Source organism: Colletotrichum paranaense (genome assembly GCF_030867605.1).
Source record: "Colletotrichum paranaense strain IMI 384185 chromosome Unknown Scaffold_1.1, whole genome shotgun sequence".
NCBI lineage: Eukaryota > Fungi > Ascomycota > Sordariomycetes > Glomerellales > Glomerellaceae > Colletotrichum > Colletotrichum paranaense.
In genome coordinates this window covers 1405308-1421518 of record NW_026848959.1, presented here as the reverse complement: position 1 = coordinate 1421518, position 16211 = coordinate 1405308, and the positions used below count along the sequence as shown (strand labels likewise).

Here is a 16211-nt window from a genome sequence, read left to right as displayed (position 1 = left end):
GCAATTCGTGAGAAGACTATTCGTCGGGCGGGCTGGTCCGTTCTAGTGGTAAGACAGGACTGAACGACGAAGCTTGAGGAATGTGATGACGGAATGAAGCAAAGTGAATGATGATGCCGCCATGCCGGTTTGAGCGGTGGGGATGTAAGCCAGTGGCATTTGAAGAATGTCCGCTTTGGGGATGGCGGGCGGAGGTAGTCAGCCTTTCGGCATCATGCTTCTTTCACACATCAAGGCTTCGAGCTCGTGGTTATCGGCTAGCAAGCCGGCTCTTGCTTGGCGGCGCGCGCTCCTGAGGCAAAGAGTGCGATAGCTCAGGCACAACAGAATCTACTTGAAGTGGTCTGGCGTCGAGAGTGACTCACTCCGATCGCGTCGCACGACACAAGGTTCTTGGAGGGATAGGTTGAGCAAAGGTAGCAAGCCAATTGGTACTCCAGCGCCACTAGTGACCAAATCTAGCAGGCAAGAAAAGTCCAGCTTAAGCATCGGCGAAAACGTTAGACGTGAAGCTTGCTGTGTTGCTCCCGTGCCGTCTGATGGTCGGAGTACGGATGCCACGCGGAGGAAAACGGGTCTGATCCGAGGGATTCGCTTTCGGGGTCCGAAAAGAGATGGAAGGATTGGGAAGGGTCTTGGGAGACACATGAACGGCGTCAAAGATTACGCCGAGGCCGGGGGACCCTCCACATCACATGGCTCCGGGACTCTCTGATGGATCACGAAACAGAGGGAGACGGGGTGGAACGGGCTGGGATGACACGGGAATAAGAATTGCCGCGGTGAGTTTGCCGTTTGTGTTCTCTTCTACACTACCTGATGACTGATGCCCCACGGCTGCCTGCTCCCCCAAGTCTCCAGTCCATGCGAATCATGCGAGTTTACCGGGAGATGACCATCAGAGAGGAAGTCAAAATCAGCTTGGGCCCGTGCCGTGGCCCGTCCAGTTCCGTTTTATGGACGTTTTATGGGGTAGGTATCAACGGGTTGATTGTATGTATGGAGTAGTAGTTTGTTGCCGTTTGGAGCAAGAGGAACGAGGAAAATGAAGGGACTTGAAGCTGGCACACTGAACATGCTCTCGGCGGGGAGATGGGATTATAACGCAGGGAAACCCAGTCCCTCGGGTCCGCGCAATGTGAATTTCCCCTGTTTCACTTTGAGCAAACGGTTCTTTGGACGGAATGCACAGGTCGGCCCATCCATCCAATGCAACGGCCAGCGGGGAGATGACAGATGTTTACGCGGAAAGCTATCTATGGGGCCTGGGGTTTGGTGACGGGCGATGACTCTGAGAGGGAAGCAGGCTGCACATTCTCTTCCAGGAGGTTCCAATGATAATCACAAACAGCGTAGGTGGAATTGCTCCGGTGTGAGCTCCCGCCCATATGCATGTTTCTGATCCAATCTATATAATTGGCTGGAAGCAGCGATGTCTTTGCCCGGGGCCATCTGAGCCGTGGAACCGCGAGACGAACCGCGCAATATTGGTCCGGGGTGACTGTGCATATTTTTGACATTTGACATTTGATATTTGTTTGCTCATTGCTAAGCATTGTATGGATGGATACATGATCTAATGACACAAGGCCAAGCTCCAAGTGACAAACAGTTATCTTGTGACTGGTCACTTTTCGGCTGCAACCAGCACTTGGGTGCGGCCGGTGACCGGTCTTTCTCCTCCACCTCCAGCTTCCAGCTTCCAAATACGACCAATACGGACGAGTAGTCTACAGGTAACTTTACTGATTTCGGATCCAGTTCCGAAAGTGAGAAAAATGAAGACAGCACTGCATTGCGAGTACGGATCTCTGTTTCCTCTATTGTCTTTCCACGGAGCCCGCGGTGTGAAGAGGGATGAATGAGGCTAAATCCGAATGGTGCAATATGGTTGGGATTGCATTGCACAAGAACACACTGAAGAGGTGCCGTCACCCGAAGCAAAGCCTCGCTGAGTGTGAATGCCAACCACGTCGGAAAGGAAACTCTGGAGGTTTGGGTTGCGTCGAGTGGTTGGTGTTGTCTTTGGTGATGGTGATGGATGGCAGTGTACGCTGCACCAGACAATAGCTCAAACCACAAACCAAGACCAAGCCACCTCTTGGGTTTCCTCCGTTGGTTTCCTCTGCCTCTTGGCCTGGCTCGGGGGTTGTTCCTTGACCTCTTCTAGGCGCTAACGCAACGGTGGTGCAGTGCAGTCAGGCCCGTTCCCTTTGCTCCGTTCAGGGTCTCGTGGTGTAGGCCCTCCCCGGTCCCCTCATCATGCTCCCCCACGTCGGGCCGGTAATCAAAATCGAACTTGGTCTGGAACTCCTGTCAGCCGATGTTTCCATGCAAGGCCAGAGTCTCTTTTTTGGCTGTGTTGCCTGCCTGCGCGGTCGGATATTCTCCGCTTGGGGAGTATTCCTTGCGAGACCGAAGAAGAGTTGCAGCAATTCCGTAATATGATGAGTAAAGGAAAAGCAAAAAAAAAAGAGAAGGAAATAAAAGGTTGTGTAGTGTTGTATTTGTGACTGTTGCAATTGGACTAACCTTTGCATGCCAATGTGGATTTTTCGATCGAACTTCCACACACCGTTTGATACCCCGGCCCAAATGTTCTCCAATCGGTAGCCCCTTGAAAATGAAATCGCGGATAATCCGTCCTTGATTGCGTTGGCGCCGTCTCATCTTAGGTGGTTTGTACTCTTTTTCTCCGTGGGATCCCACTGGGGCCGATTGCCGAATTCGAATGCAACCCTTCATCAGGAACCCAGAGATTGACAACGGGCCTGGTAACGGGGCTCCGTTCGATCATCGATCAAGATGCCAAGTGTGGGAAGATGAAAAAAAAAAAACAGTAGTGGGATGATGGGCCCGGCGAGCCTGGCGTTCGAAGGGGGGAGGAGGGTTGCAGCTGGAGTGGTGACGAAGCGGATGGCCGCGTAACGCGTCCCTTTATCCGCGTCACCTCATCTCGATTGTATTGCTGTCTTTCTCAGGGACTCTTCTCTCTCGTTCCCATGTTTCCCGAATTCCCGTCCCGCTGCCCTTGCGGCGTACCCTTCTCGGGGGTTGCTCATTCCCACCTGCGACGACCTGACCGTCAGCGTTGCCGGCCGGCCCACCCGGGCGGGGGATAGAGAAGTAGGGCGGTGCGGTGCGGGCGGGCGGAGCGAACAACTTGGACGGGCTTGGTTCATCTGCGGCTCATCTGCGGCCATTGACGAACCGAACGCATCCCCCCCCCCCTTGCTTGCTTGCTTGCGAGGTGGGTAGTGGATGCGCGGATATACGGGATAAGGGGGGTTGAGAGCCAGTAAGCCAAGCAGAAACGTGAGAAGCACGATGCTTTTTTGGCGTGATTGAGTGATTGATCGCTCGATGGAGATAAGGTGAGATGGGCGGAGGAGCCAGTGTGTGGGTGAGATGGATGATTGCCCTGGAAAGTTGGATGGGATGGGGTGGTCTAGGATGGCCTAGACTTGCAGATCTCTGAGAAGAGTGGCAAGGGGGGAGGGGTGGTGACTGGTCGAGGTAGGGTGGAGGATGGATCGCTGAAGGATTCGTCCCGGGGCGGTCGGGCGGGAATTGGAGGATGGAAGGGAGGGTAGAGGTAGGGTAGGGGGGTTGTTGGAGCAGACAAGGAGTCTAGTTTCTGAGAAGACAGTCTTGCTCTTTGAGATGTCTGGAGCCTGGAGGGAGGGGGGATATGTGAATATTGAAAAGACATAGAGTAAAATGGAGAGAACCAGAAGCAGAGAGAACACACGGGATGATCCCTCTCGAACCGGTTCAGAAAGCTGTCAAATCCCGGCAGGCGGCAGGACGCAGGACCTCAAATGTGTGTGAAGTCGAGAAACGGATCGGGGGGTCATAGTGACAGGACAGAGCTTGAGTCGAGAATGAGCCCATAAGTTCCGTCCCATAAACCCACGGTCCACACAAAAAGAAGAGTCCAGTCAAGTCCAGTCCAGTCCAGCCGGGAGCCCGGGCCTCAAAAATCAAGGCACAGCGATGCACTGGGAAAGCTCATTACTCAAATGAGGTAGAAGGGGAGAAAGAAAGTAAACGAGTGCCGGGTTTCCAAGTTTCTCTCAGTGCCAGGAAAATTGGATCTCGTGGCCCCTGACTCGGATGTCTGCGGCCTGGAGCAGGGCGAGAGCGTCGGCGGCGGTGGTCTTGTGGAAGTAGACGACAAACACGTAGCCCTCGCCCGTCTCGCTGGCGGCCATTGTGCTCGAGAGGCGTGTCGTGGCCGTGTTGACGTGGGTTGAGAAGAGGTGCTTTTCTTGCGGCGTCATGGACGGCGGGAACCCAGATGCGCGGATGCCCATGAAATTTGACGACGCTCGGGGTCGGAGGGGTCCACTCGGGGAACCCATGGTGGCGATCGCTGGAGAAGCCGTGGTGAAGGTTTTGGGGGTTATTTGGGGGAGACCGGTGTTGCTGTTGATCGACGATGTTATTGTCGTCGAATCGGGTGTTGTCCAGTTGCTGTTGCTGTAGTTGTTGTTCTTCTTCTTCGAGCTGTTGGCGAGAGAAGTGTTTGTCGTGACTGTTGCTGATGTTGTCGTCGTTTACTTTCGGGGAGGTTCGTCGACACCGGGTTACTAATAGTAAAAGTAGATTGTTTCCCGTTTCTGCTGGCCGAGATGTGTAATCAATCTTCCAAAGAATCCTTTCCGGTCTGCTCTGGCTAGCAGGCAAAGTCCCTTTAAAAATCTATGGCGTCGACACTGGAGACGGAATGACGGAAGTTTCTTTGTCTGGAAGTGTAAATACCGAGGGAACCGTCTAGAGGATGTGGAGGGGTTTCTGGATTTGGTTGTAGCGGTGGTGATTGTGGTGGTAGCGGTGGTGACGAAACTGCAAAGAGGAGAGTCAAGATTGGATGGGATAAGGAGAGGAAGCAACGCAGTCAACAGGAATGTTCCAGACAAGCAGATGCACAGCAAAGGGTTATCGAGGGCAGAAAAAGAGAGCAAAAAAAGCAGTGGTTGTGGAGGGGGACTTGAAAGGGTCTTTATCATCTCACGCCTCACGGCATCCACGGGAGGGGGAAGGGGTCTGGAAGGGGGCAGCGAACAAACAACATGGCCTTGCCATGGTCGCCTGGTACTGTAGTTACACAGCAGCAGCATCCCATCCCATCGCTCATTGCCCATCGAGACCCTCGTCGCCCTTCCTCATCACACATGTGTACTGGGTAAAAGGTACTGCGGATATCTACAAGGACACAGGTACCTTGAGCTGCAAGGTTCTGTGGTAATGTACATATTACTCCATGGCTTTCTACAACTCTGCCTTGTCCGTCTCCCACGGCTCCCCATGGCCTGGGAAGAGAGATTTAGGGAGGGGCGCATGGCTGGACCGAGGGCTGTGGATATCTCACGTCCCTTGACTGTGGGCTCGCCCAAACTGTGGTACCGCTTTTACTCGCCTTTACTCTGCTGCCAGCTGCCTCTCTCGCTCTCTCTCTCTCTGCTACAGCAGCAGCTCTACCTTTGGCCAGTGTGTGTCCAGTCCTTTCGCTTGCCGGGGCTGTGGAGTAAGAATGGGCAAGGAACAAAGAGACCCAGCGCCATAAAAGGTACGGATACACGGAGAGGGGCGCGCACCAGTGTACCAGACACTGACCAATGCGCCAGAACGGCTCCAGGGCGGTTCCAGGTTCCAGAATTTGTATGTCGTTCCCCTTCTCTCTGCCCCCCAGTCTCTGCGCAGTGCCTAGACCTGGGTAGTACTCTAGCCAGCACCCAGGCACAGGTAGATGCCACGGAATTCAAGAACTTGCGCCCAGAGGTTGCGCATAATGACTAAGGTTACCTTAGTTGAGGAGGACCCGCGGGGGACCTGTTCGCTGAAGTCCGTTGCGTCCACTGTCTGGGAGAACGAGTGCCGTCGCGGCATCATCCAGGGGCACTGGGGTTTGGGCCAGGCTCTCCTTTCTTTGCTCTCCAAAGTGTTTGAGAGCTTTCTTTCTCTGGTTTTGGCTCTGACCTTCTGATCCATTGAGACCCCTTCTGCTCTACTATGGTGTATCCGTAAACTATGCTTCTCTTCCTCCCAGCGTGGAGAGCGCATTTTTGCTTTGCCCATCCATTTCCCGTCAGCCAGGGCTGTCCAGGGCCTCAAGGATGCCGCCACTATTAATAGGATTCTAGAACAAATTGACAGTGTTTCAGAAACACGAGCCACTCTATTCTCGTACGAATTCACTTCACCACCAGCAATCAAATCTTTTGATGACCTCTCTTTTTGTGCGGGTGTACGGATACATGGCGGTGATTATAGGGTTCAATGTTGAACATTATGTTTGAAAGATGCACGCAATGTGGCATACAAGTCTGGATATTGGGTATTTTGACTCAAGTTTGAGGGGCTCGTTTAACCAGTTAGCCGAACTTTTGCGGCCCCTCCAAGGCTGCATTTCCCGTCATTTTGAGTTGGCCCTTGAGCATGCCGTCTGGAACCTTGGGCAGAAACGGCCCCCAAGTTGCCTCTATTTCGGCTCCCTTTGTCTTCCATTCAGCCCTTTTGGCACTGTCGGCCGCGGGATGCGTTTTGAAGGTATTCGCCTTGGCCATGAATGTGTTCCAATTGTTTTGCAGCTTCGGGAGGTCGGAACGGTTGTTGACCAAGACACACATTGTCTTGGTACTGCTAATGTGGTCTTTCGAAGCCAGCATCCTTCACATGTCCACAGTAAGGCATCTATCTACACATGAGATTATGAGGGAGAAATGGCACCGGAAGAAAAAAATCCTGCAGACTGTCATTTCAACTCAGCGCCTCCGATTGGACACACTCGATCGAAATGCCTCGTCGCTAATACGAGATGTCCCGGCGATCATTGCCCTTCACTTTACTAACCGGTGACTTATTACTGCAGCAGCGCAGACTGGCAGCAAGCCATAATCAAAGAGGCCACTCGCGCGCCGTTCCAACCCCTCGTATAAGCTCATTCTCGAGTGGATCTGCGCGACTCCATTCGCAGAAAAACCGCCTATTCCTGAAAGAAGGCCATTCCCGTTCTCAAATGCTCATGTACATTACATGCGTTGATGCCCATATGCGAAGCTACACTCTAATTTCGATGCTTCCTTCATGGCTGCTCTCTGCTGCTCCCCAAGGCCGACCTGTAATATCAGCACCCTACTATCAGCCAGGCTTATAATGTATTTCCGTTCTGTTTCGGCATCCCTCCCTTCTATCTGGGACCGACATCTGACGAGACCAAGAGAGGCTGAACTCGCCGACGCCGTTGAAGCTGCAGTCATAAGATCAAGGGTACTGTACATATAGCCACGCGGGCCACGGGTTGGGCACAGCGCGGATCAGTGCAGTCCGTCCTTCTCCATTCTCCATTTCTCCAGTGAGCGATTTTTACCAAGCGGCCATGGAAGCGTTTTGGCGAGGCGGCAAACCAATCTACGGACAGGAGCAAACTGTGGGCATGCTCCGGCCCGAAGTGGGAAATCGTTGCCCGAATGGAAAGGTCTCCCGAACTTCAGATCAACGGCTTCTGGCCTGATCACACGTGTCGTCTTGCTCATCACTTGTCTCGAAACTGGAGAGCCGTTATTTGCAAGGCGGCACCGGGGAAGCTATCTCACGGCTATCAACGTTAGTGCGGCTGCCTTCTTGTCACTCTATTCCTGGATGCCCCCTTTGTGCAGTCACTCACGCCGCGTTGTACAACTTGACTTTTGACAGTTCCACCGCAGGAAGGGGGGGGATTGAGAACGGTCTAGGCCTTCGCCGAAAAATGCGATGCCGACAATGCAAACATGGGACAAACCGACTCGTGCAAGTCGCATCACCATCTACAGCACAGCCTGGAGCTGGCCTGCTGCTGCTGCGCGCGCAGTAAAGCAAATAGAGCGCGCATAATCCGCGGCGGCTGAACGGGGGGTCTGGGTTCAATCACGATCAATGTAACCTTGTAAGCGAGCTAGACGCCGCCGCCGAGGGGACTGGGCTCTTGGTGTCGCAATGTCGACATCGTGCATCGTGCATCACGCGCATCCCGTTGGTGTACCGTGTGGCCCTTGAGCCTGGTCGCTTGAATCGCAGTTTCGAACAGGTGGCACGAAGGAGGAAGAGGAGATAGAGGCACAGATCAGGAGGTGAGCTTGACAGAGAGAAGAGAGAGTAGCGAGGGGTTCCACGATCCACGATAGCTCAGAATAGGAGATTTTCGGTTTCAAGTTGAGTGTAGGTGGTGGCACGACGGCGGCGGCCGGGGGTAGCTGGCCCTGGGATCCTTTGACGATTTCCTCGCCTCTTTTCTCGCCTCGCCGACCCGGACCCAGCTCCGGACCCTTTCCCCGTGCGTCCCTAGGTAGGTAGCTGGTCTAACTGCTCATGTATCCAGGTCAAAGGTACTCTGAACTTTGGGAACTCCGTACTTGATGATATGGAGGAGGCCTGTTCGAGTTCCATATGGGTGACAGACGGATTCTCGCGATGGAACCTGGCCACTGCAAGCTAAGCAAGCGAGCCGAAGCTTATTGCACTCCAACCTCGCCCGTCAAATTGAGTGTATTTCCCACAAACGTTGCGTGATGTGATGTGCACAACTGCCGGAGCTCTGTTCCGTCACCATACTTATGGATCAGGATAACTTCGATGGAGCCCCAGCTGGCCTGGCCCTCAGGTTCAGGTGTCTGTGCCGGATCGAGACAGACTGGACGCGTAACGGTAACGCACATGGCAGTGTGAGAAAGGAAAAAGTTCCTACAAAATCCTTGAGATGGGATTCTTGTGAATGCTACCCTACTGGCAAGAGTAAGGTACCTTGGCAGAGTGCCTGAGCTTAAGTCACTATGTACGCGACAGCTATTTTGGCATGTGTTTGCCAGACGGGAAGATAAACTTGTCCGCGTCAATGTGACACCTCCTTTCAGGGTCCTCTTTGTCTCGAAACCCGCGGTTTTGATTTCCCATTGACGAGTCCACACGGGCTTACGTGCCCTCGCTCATGCTAAACCAACTGTCCAAGCAGCGCAACGCGAACAAGAACCGTCCCACCCCCACGCGAACCCGACGAGACGTTCCTTTGCACGTTCCTTTGCACGTTCCTTTGCACGTTCCTGCGCATCTTCAAAGGATGTTTTCTCGTTTTCTCTTCGCTGTTGCGCAGCCGTCCACATTGTGACATTGCAGCTTGCGTAGTCCTAGGCCGCCGACAACACCACACCCCTTCCCGCTTGGCACGCTGTCACACTGACTCCGCCTCCGAGGATCTCGCGGTTTGGCCGTTGGCCCGTTGCCGTTGCTGTCTCCAGCCCCCGTGCAAACCGGTCGATCCTCTGCCTTACCAGAATACGTGATCAACCGAGGAGGAACCCGGGTCCCGCAGAAGGCTTCCAGGAGTTGAGGCATTACTAAACACCAAGACCTGCGAATATTTTACGCTCGTCCGTTCCGCGTCACGCTACTGGTGATCCTCTGCCCTGGCAGAAACACTCTGACGCGCAACACAGATCGTACGCAAGACCCAAGAGGTATGAACAGTCACAAGTCATCCGCAACGCGTGTCTTGTCTTGTTACCCGTTGACACATCCTCTTTTTCCACTTTCCACATGTTCCTTCATATCCTTAGTTGCAGCAAATGTCCTTAGCTGCGGTTGCGACGTTGGATGCCTAGCGTGACTAACATTTATGGTGCTGCGCCTTGGCTGGACTTGCCGTGCAGGCTCATGTATGAAGACATGGTGACCCTTGCTTGAGGGTCCCTGGGCGTCGGGCGCAAAAAACAACTACGGATACGGAAAACAGTTCATCGCACAATGAAGCCCAAAGGTCCAATCTCTTTCTGGAAGGCCACTAATACGGCACCTCCGAGGCTGATTGAAATTGCTGCCCACGGCAAGCAGATTTGGCGCCGCTGGGCGTGTTGTGCGAACAGACCACGAAACAAAAAAGCCAAGAAGGAAGTCTGGGATATCTCCTTTCGCTCGCAAGAAAAGTTTCCGAGAGACGTGGCTTTTTGGTTGCTATCGAGTCGGCCCGAAAGAAGAAGCTCTTCGTCGAATACCTCGCCCAAAGGATGGATTGATCTGGGAATGAGATGTGACGGATACGGACATCAACGAAGAAATGCGTATTTTAGAGTGCGATTAGCTATTCAAGGGTAATTATTCCGGTGCTGGGATGTTGACTCAATGACGCGGATCCAGCCAACGCTTCTGAGATACACATGCGCCTGCCGCGTCTCGACGCTGCTGACTGGTCTGCAATTCACGAGACTTTCTGCAGCAGCCACTGGTTTCCGCATATTGTATGCCCCGATTCGTAGAGGCCTCCAGACTTGTGATGCTTCTGGTTGGGCCACTCGAAGGTCGGCGGGCTCTAACCCTGGATACGAACCTCCACAGTCATTGCTGAACTTCTTACATGGTCTTTTCACTCTGGTACAAATGCTGTTGGCAAGAGGCTGTTTGGGCCGTTCTAGAACACCATTGGTAGTGAGTGACCAGGTTACCGTGATGGTGGGTGATATCGCTGAAAAGCCTTTGTCCTTTCATCTCTTGGGTGTAGCGGATATCGAACGACATTGTACCGGCTAATTCCACTCGATACACACCTTGTTGACAAAGTACCACCAAATAAACGCGGGTACCGAGGACATATGGCCCGATACTTGTATCCCGAGGTGTCACACGGTGACGTGTAAGTACCCCAGACAAGCAGGAGGCGTTGTTGGTGTATGCAGTCGATAAGATCCTGTCTATCCATTCGATGTTCCGGAACAAGCAGGCAGAATAGCGGTCTGGAATTCCGAGAGGGATAATGTGACTGGACGAACGAAGCAGGCTTTCTTATATTACGCCCGAACTCTGTCTAGGCAATAGCACAAGGTCAAAAAATCTCGGTAGTAATATCCCGAGTTGTTTGATATTCTAAATTTGGCCTTAGACTTTGAGTCATCATAGCGGATTGTAAGGGTCAGGATGTTGAAGGTGTTTATTGCCTACCAACAGTGAATTTGGGGCCCTGATCTTAACTTTCAGCTACCCAAAATCTATTCAGCTAATTTCGTCACAGTATTTGGTCGAGGAGGCCACGGCATATATGATACATCGACCACGTGATAATATGATGGTTCATCTAAGTGTCTTGACAGCAATAACATGTAATAACCTATAATTCCCAACCAAACTTTAACTTACCCACAATTCTTATATCTTACGCTTTCAGCATCTACGTGAGTGAAATAACAGCAAGGAAGTAGCGCACAAAACGCTCTAAAGATTCATAACCACTTTTGTAAGGTGCGGACCATCTCCAAGCAAAAATAGAGAGACCGGCGAAAAGATGAGATTCAGAGATTGAATTAGTTCACATACGGCATCGTATCATGTGAACAGAACTTTTTACGGAGGAGGCTTTCCACGGTCCCCTTGACCTCTCATAGTCTAATCTACGAATATAGTATAAAGATCTGAGAATCATATCTCACTAACTCAAATTCCGAAGATAATAAGTGTTATGTTAGTATGAAGGTGTTTTGTCCTGACTTTGCTTGGGGTTTCAAAGTTTCGATGACCGCCTTATAAGTTGTAGGAATAATCTCATGAGCCCTCATTTCTCAAAACAATCTACCATTAGTATGAATGATGGATCTGATTCTCTGATTCTTGACCTCCACGGGAGTCTGACTGTCCGGCACTATGAGTCCTCCGCCACAAATTCATTTGTTAAAGAGAGACCCCGGATTCATGTTCTATAAGCTTTTTGAAACTTTCTTCAAGTTTGTTAGTAACTTGAGTGGACCAAAAGCCTATCAGTCGCTGAAGAGGCAGCGCCCGACTCTCTCTGCCGCCGTTCTAGACTCCATCGTCAGTCGTGGCCCACCGAGCCAGCCCAACCCTGAGGGTTCTTACTAGCACTTTTTGTCACAGCATTCAAGCCTTGTTGGCTAAGTGGTATAGCGTCTCACTAGTATTAGTGACATGAGAAGATCGGCGGTTCGATTCCGCCACGAGGCAATGTGTAGCCCACATAAGTGTGTGACACTTTTTTTTTTTATGGATCTCATCGACCAGCTCCCGAATGAGGGCGATTCGCGACTGTGCTCCACTTACCCAACGTTTTCTCGTTTGATGCGTCTACAGCTGAGCGCATTGCAGCTATTGGTATAATGATGCTGAAGAGCACAAGTTGCACAATCAGCGAGTGAATACAGTTGTATTGGCGCCGGAATTGCGTCCACAAGACATATGTAGCTTGTTTGATACGCATTTTTTGATAACAGGCGCACTTCGCAGAGAGTTGCCGGCGTTGGAGGAGTGGAGACAGCACGAGTAAAAGGACCGGCATCGGCCGTCATCCTACTGTCGGAGTCTCTTGCCTTAACCACCTCCAAAGGTAGGCTTTACGTAAGGAACTTTGTGTATCCAAAGTGCCAAAGTAGCGGGGTTCTCCCGGTTGATGGTATCGGGATGCCACAAGCACCATGATATAAGAACTTCAGTCGTCTTCCGTTCATAGTGTACAAGCTATTCGCGTTCCTTCTTTACTCAAAGCGTTACTCTGCCAAGTTCCCCCCTCTCCTTCACTCGACCGAATCGCCAACAGAAGTGACGAAATGTCAGCCGCCGACATGGATCCCGCGCAGCGTCTGAAAGATCGGAAGCCGATCCCGAAGCCCGTTCCGGCTTATCTCCCGACCGCCGGCTCGGTGCTCACAGTCGACAAGGAGCTGTACGGATCCGCACAGCAGGCAAAGAGAGTGTTAATTGAGGAGTTCACGCTGCCAATTCGGTCAGGAAGAGCATGGAAAGCACCCGCCGGTTCAATTGTGAGGATCAGCACACCGGAGGGTCCTCAAGTCGGTACGTCGCGAAGATGAAAGATAAAGACTCCTCTTCTCATAACGAGGGGTGCTCATTCCGACTACAGGTGACTTGAACATCTGGAACGCCCACAACCCCCGCGAACGCTTCTGGGCGAGTCGCACCAAGCAGCTCCACGCCAGCCATGTTTCGACGGGCGATCGCCTCTGGTCCAACTTGCCTTACATGCGCCCGCTAGCCACCATCATCAAGGACTCTCTGGACTGGTACGGCGAGGATGAGCACGGCGGGCGTGTGCACGATCTCCTCGGCACGCGCTGCGATCCGTACATCAACACCGTTCTCAGCGGTGGCAACTACAACTTCCAGTGTCATTCCAACTTGACGCGCGCGGTGGTGCCGTACGGACTGAACGAGCAGGATGTCCATGACGTGATTAACATTTTCCAAGTAACTGGCTTGGATGAGCAGGGGCGGTACTTTATGAACCCCTGCCCTGCGCAACCTGGTGATCACCTTGAGTTTTTGGCTGAGCAGGATCTTTTGATGGCTTTGAGTAGGTGTTACCCCTTTCCCTTGTGAGCGTGTTTGCGCTGCGACTACATTGGATCCAACAGCCTGGATCGGTGAAAGCTGTTAAACAGCTGTGAGCACATGACTGACTGGTATCGTAGGCACCTGCCCTGGTGGCGATCTCTCGCTTTGGGGCTTCGGCGAGGACAGCGAGGAGGAGATGATCAAATGCTGTCGCCCACTCAAGGTTGAGGTATTCCGTCTTGAGGACGAGAGTCTCTTGCAGCGTGGTGGCTGGAAGCCGGCCGAGGTTTCCAAATACAGCGGGCGTCACGGGATGAGCATTCCTCTGGGGGAAGTTCGCAAGTGATTTTGATAAAACGAGAGGGCTGCGGATGATGTTTTTAGAGGAGTACAAAGGCTGGAAGGGATAGTAGGTGATGACTGGAGTTAGGCGTGTAGATGAAGTGGGATGAGATCACTAGACATGAACCAGAACATGCATCAACATCGATGCCTCACATCAGGGTGAATCTTTAGATGTAATTTCCAAGTGGCCTATGATCTTTCCGGTCCCTTGCGCCTCCCAATGCCAAAGTACGGTCTATCCCGCTGAATTGGCAGCACCGCCGGCAGCAACCCCAAGTGATACGGATTATTCGCATCAACCCCAAACATGACCGACGCCGAACTCCTCTTCTGCATCGTCACCTCATCAGCAGCACAGCTTCCATGCAGTTCCTGGTCCCACCACGGCCCTCTAACGGCATTCGCAATAGCCAAGAACGTCGCTGCTCTGAATGGCAGACCGCGCGACTTGCTCCTCCATATATCCAGACAACTGACAAAGAAGACGACGCTCAGCATCGCCAGCACGATCCACAGCACCACTGTCCGCATGATGTACACATCCTCCTTGACCCTCGCCACTGCAGGCACGCTGGCGGTGCCAAAGTATCCTGCCGTCGAGATGGCGGCGATGGACTGTGCAATGTTGCCGAAGAAGTGGCCCCAGTCTGCTGATGTAGGGATCGCGTAGAGAGTATCGATCGTTTTGTCAACGATTTGGAGCTGCTCGCGGAAGATCCACCAGGGAATGGCAGTCATGTAGTCCTTCAGTACGTTTAATGCCGCCGTATCGATGGCTGTGGTGTTTGATCCTGGGTTGCCCACGCAATCCGTCATCAAGGTGCCGTTGAACGTGCAGGCGCCGACTTCCCATGAGAATTCGGGAGTGCACTTGGTGCGGGAGATCCAGTGACCCTCGGCAGTCTGTGTAAGGCTGCTATCATTGGTGCGAGTCTCGGCTTTGAGGGATGAGGAGGGGCCTGCGGAGATGAAGTATGTGGTGCCACCGATGGGAACGTTGTTGATGGAGTTGTTGGCTGCGCTGTTCCAGAGACGCAGGCTCTGCGATTCCTGTTTTCGGGGGGTGAGATCGATCGTCTGGTTGGTGGAATCGGGAAGGGTAAAGGTGTATGAAGCGTTGACGCCGTTGACGGAGGTGGTGAATGGTATTTCGGTCGCTGCTTCGCAGTTGGCGTCCCAGTGATACAGAATAAGGCCGTGGTAGGTCGTGTTAACGTTGAAGGTTAGGTTGTGCGTCGGAATGGGGCCAATGACGCCCGAGAAGACGTCGACGAGGGCACTTTGGCTGACGATGTTACCAACAAAGGTGTAGACGGTTCGCGAAAGGAAGTTGTCGTTGTCATCAAGAGTCTGCTTGAAGGTTCCCTGCCCGTCCCAACCCATCGCGTTGGCCAATCTCGTAACGGAGGAGTCGTTTGAGGGAAGGATGGGCATTCCGACGACGTCAACTCCGGTGATGTTTTCGTAATAAGCTCCGGTCGTGAGCATAAGAGTGCCGACGGGAACGATCGAGGTGCGAATGACGATGAGCGCGGCCTGCATGACGGCGTACCACCACGAGTATTTTCCCAGTATCCGCAGCGTCCAAGCACTCGAGTCGTCTCCTATCTTGTCCAAGTCCGCCAAGAGAACCGGCCGCTGCGCCGTGAGAGCGAAGAGTCGAAGGTGTCGGAAGTCGTGCATGATCCATTGGACCAACATGCCCGCCGGGGCAAGTAGTGCTGAGAGGGCGATACCAGAGTAAAGCTGATCGACCTTCAAGGAGTCTGGCGTGCGAAAGACGCGTTGCATGTAGTAGTCTCTGTCGACCGCGGGTCCCTGATACGACCAGACAACCGCCGCCACCGCAGCAAGAAGGTATACCAAGATGCAAGAGATGTAAATCTTGAGGAACTTGAAGTCTTGGAACCTAAACATGCGTTCGGCCGTGGTCCCGCCATAGTGTAGCTGTCCGTCCGATGACAAAGACCCACTTTGCGGCATGTTCTTTTCGGCAGAGGCCCGGTCCTCATCGGACACATCCCGTTGGAGGGAGCTGTACTCAATTTTCGAAGCCATGGCAAAAGAAACGACCGTATTCCTACCCGAATTTCCTGAACCTTGAGAAACGTGAGCACGCGAGCAGGAGATGAACAGAGATTTTAAGAGATACCTTTTCCGCTACATATTCCTACACGGACACGGACACGGAGCAGACACACCCTTGCTTCCAAGGTCTGCGAATCTACTGCATGTCAGCCTCTAATTTTGTAGCCTGACGATCCTTCGACGACCCGCCCGGGTGGGATCAACGTTGGGCTGAAGGTCTAGCCCATCTTACGCAGCCACCAGAATAGAGCCAGCCCTTAATTGGACAGTCCTTGCCCCGGAGTGAGAACAAGCATAACTACCTTAGGTACCCGCGGCTAGGGTGGCATCTGAATCAAGCTACCGAGCGCTGCGTGCGCCAAGACCGGCTTACTGTCAGCCACTGTTTGGAGACTTATTGAGGCCTACCAGAGGGATGAGGAATGATGCGTGCACTGCGGACAAATTGGTAAAGT

General features: G+C 52.8%; 8 protein-coding genes across 8 annotated transcripts, besides 1 other annotated feature; 3 read left to right on the top strand and 5 right to left on the bottom strand.

Annotated features, from left to right (window-relative positions):
• Nucleotides 1-3448: 3448 nt before the first annotated feature.
• CPAR01_00499 (uncharacterized protein) lies at nucleotides 3449-3712 on the bottom strand (the record flags this gene model as incomplete). The annotated part of the gene is made up of 1 exon (XM_060484790.1): nucleotides 3449-3712. The coding sequence occupies one exon, from the start codon at nucleotides 3710-3712 to the stop codon at nucleotides 3449-3451; it is 264 nt and encodes an 87-aa protein (XP_060355647.1).
• A 364-nt stretch (nucleotides 3713-4076) lies between these two features.
• CPAR01_00498 (uncharacterized protein) lies at nucleotides 4077-4364 on the bottom strand (the record flags this gene model as incomplete). Its single annotated transcript, XM_060484789.1, has 1 exon — nucleotides 4077-4364. The coding sequence occupies one exon, from the start codon at nucleotides 4362-4364 to the stop codon at nucleotides 4077-4079; it is 288 nt and encodes a 95-aa protein (XP_060355646.1).
• Nucleotides 4365-4546: 182 nt separating this feature from the next.
• On the top strand, nucleotides 4547-4642 carry CPAR01_00497 (uncharacterized protein; the record flags this gene model as incomplete). Its single annotated transcript, XM_060484788.1, has 1 exon — nucleotides 4547-4642. The coding sequence occupies one exon, from the start codon at nucleotides 4547-4549 to the stop codon at nucleotides 4640-4642; it is 96 nt and encodes a 31-aa protein (XP_060355645.1).
• A 1085-nt stretch (nucleotides 4643-5727) lies between these two features.
• Nucleotides 5728-5793: a sequence feature (Short protein (CPAR01_00496, KAK1546529.1) was converted to a misc_feature.).
• Nucleotides 5794-6377: 584 nt separating this feature from the next.
• Nucleotides 6378-6947, bottom strand: CPAR01_00495 (uncharacterized protein; the record flags this gene model as incomplete). The annotated part of the gene is made up of 2 exons (XM_060484787.1): nucleotides 6378-6672; nucleotides 6856-6947. The coding sequence occupies 2 exons, from the start codon at nucleotides 6945-6947 to the stop codon at nucleotides 6378-6380; spliced, it is 387 nt and encodes a 128-aa protein (XP_060355644.1).
• A 1053-nt stretch (nucleotides 6948-8000) lies between these two features.
• On the bottom strand, nucleotides 8001-9137 carry CPAR01_00494 (uncharacterized protein; the record flags this gene model as incomplete). Its single annotated transcript, XM_060484786.1, has 4 exons — nucleotides 8001-8322; nucleotides 8593-8721; nucleotides 8954-8968; nucleotides 9022-9137. The coding sequence occupies 4 exons, from the start codon at nucleotides 9135-9137 to the stop codon at nucleotides 8001-8003; spliced, it is 582 nt and encodes a 193-aa protein (XP_060355643.1).
• Nucleotides 9138-10152: 1015 nt separating this feature from the next.
• CPAR01_00493 (uncharacterized protein) lies at nucleotides 10153-10557 on the top strand (the record flags this gene model as incomplete). Its single annotated transcript, XM_060484785.1, has 1 exon — nucleotides 10153-10557. The coding sequence occupies one exon, from the start codon at nucleotides 10153-10155 to the stop codon at nucleotides 10555-10557; it is 405 nt and encodes a 134-aa protein (XP_060355642.1).
• Nucleotides 10558-12578: 2021 nt separating this feature from the next.
• On the top strand, nucleotides 12579-13669 carry CPAR01_00492 (uncharacterized protein; the record flags this gene model as incomplete). Its single annotated transcript, XM_060484784.1, has 3 exons — nucleotides 12579-12825; nucleotides 12893-13342; nucleotides 13461-13669. The coding sequence occupies 3 exons, from the start codon at nucleotides 12579-12581 to the stop codon at nucleotides 13667-13669; spliced, it is 906 nt and encodes a 301-aa protein (XP_060355641.1).
• A 188-nt stretch (nucleotides 13670-13857) lies between these two features.
• On the bottom strand, nucleotides 13858-15726 carry CPAR01_00491 (uncharacterized protein; the record flags this gene model as incomplete). Its single annotated transcript, XM_060484783.1, has 1 exon — nucleotides 13858-15726. The coding sequence occupies one exon, from the start codon at nucleotides 15724-15726 to the stop codon at nucleotides 13858-13860; it is 1869 nt and encodes a 622-aa protein (XP_060355640.1).
• Nucleotides 15727-16211: the final 485 nt, after the last annotated feature.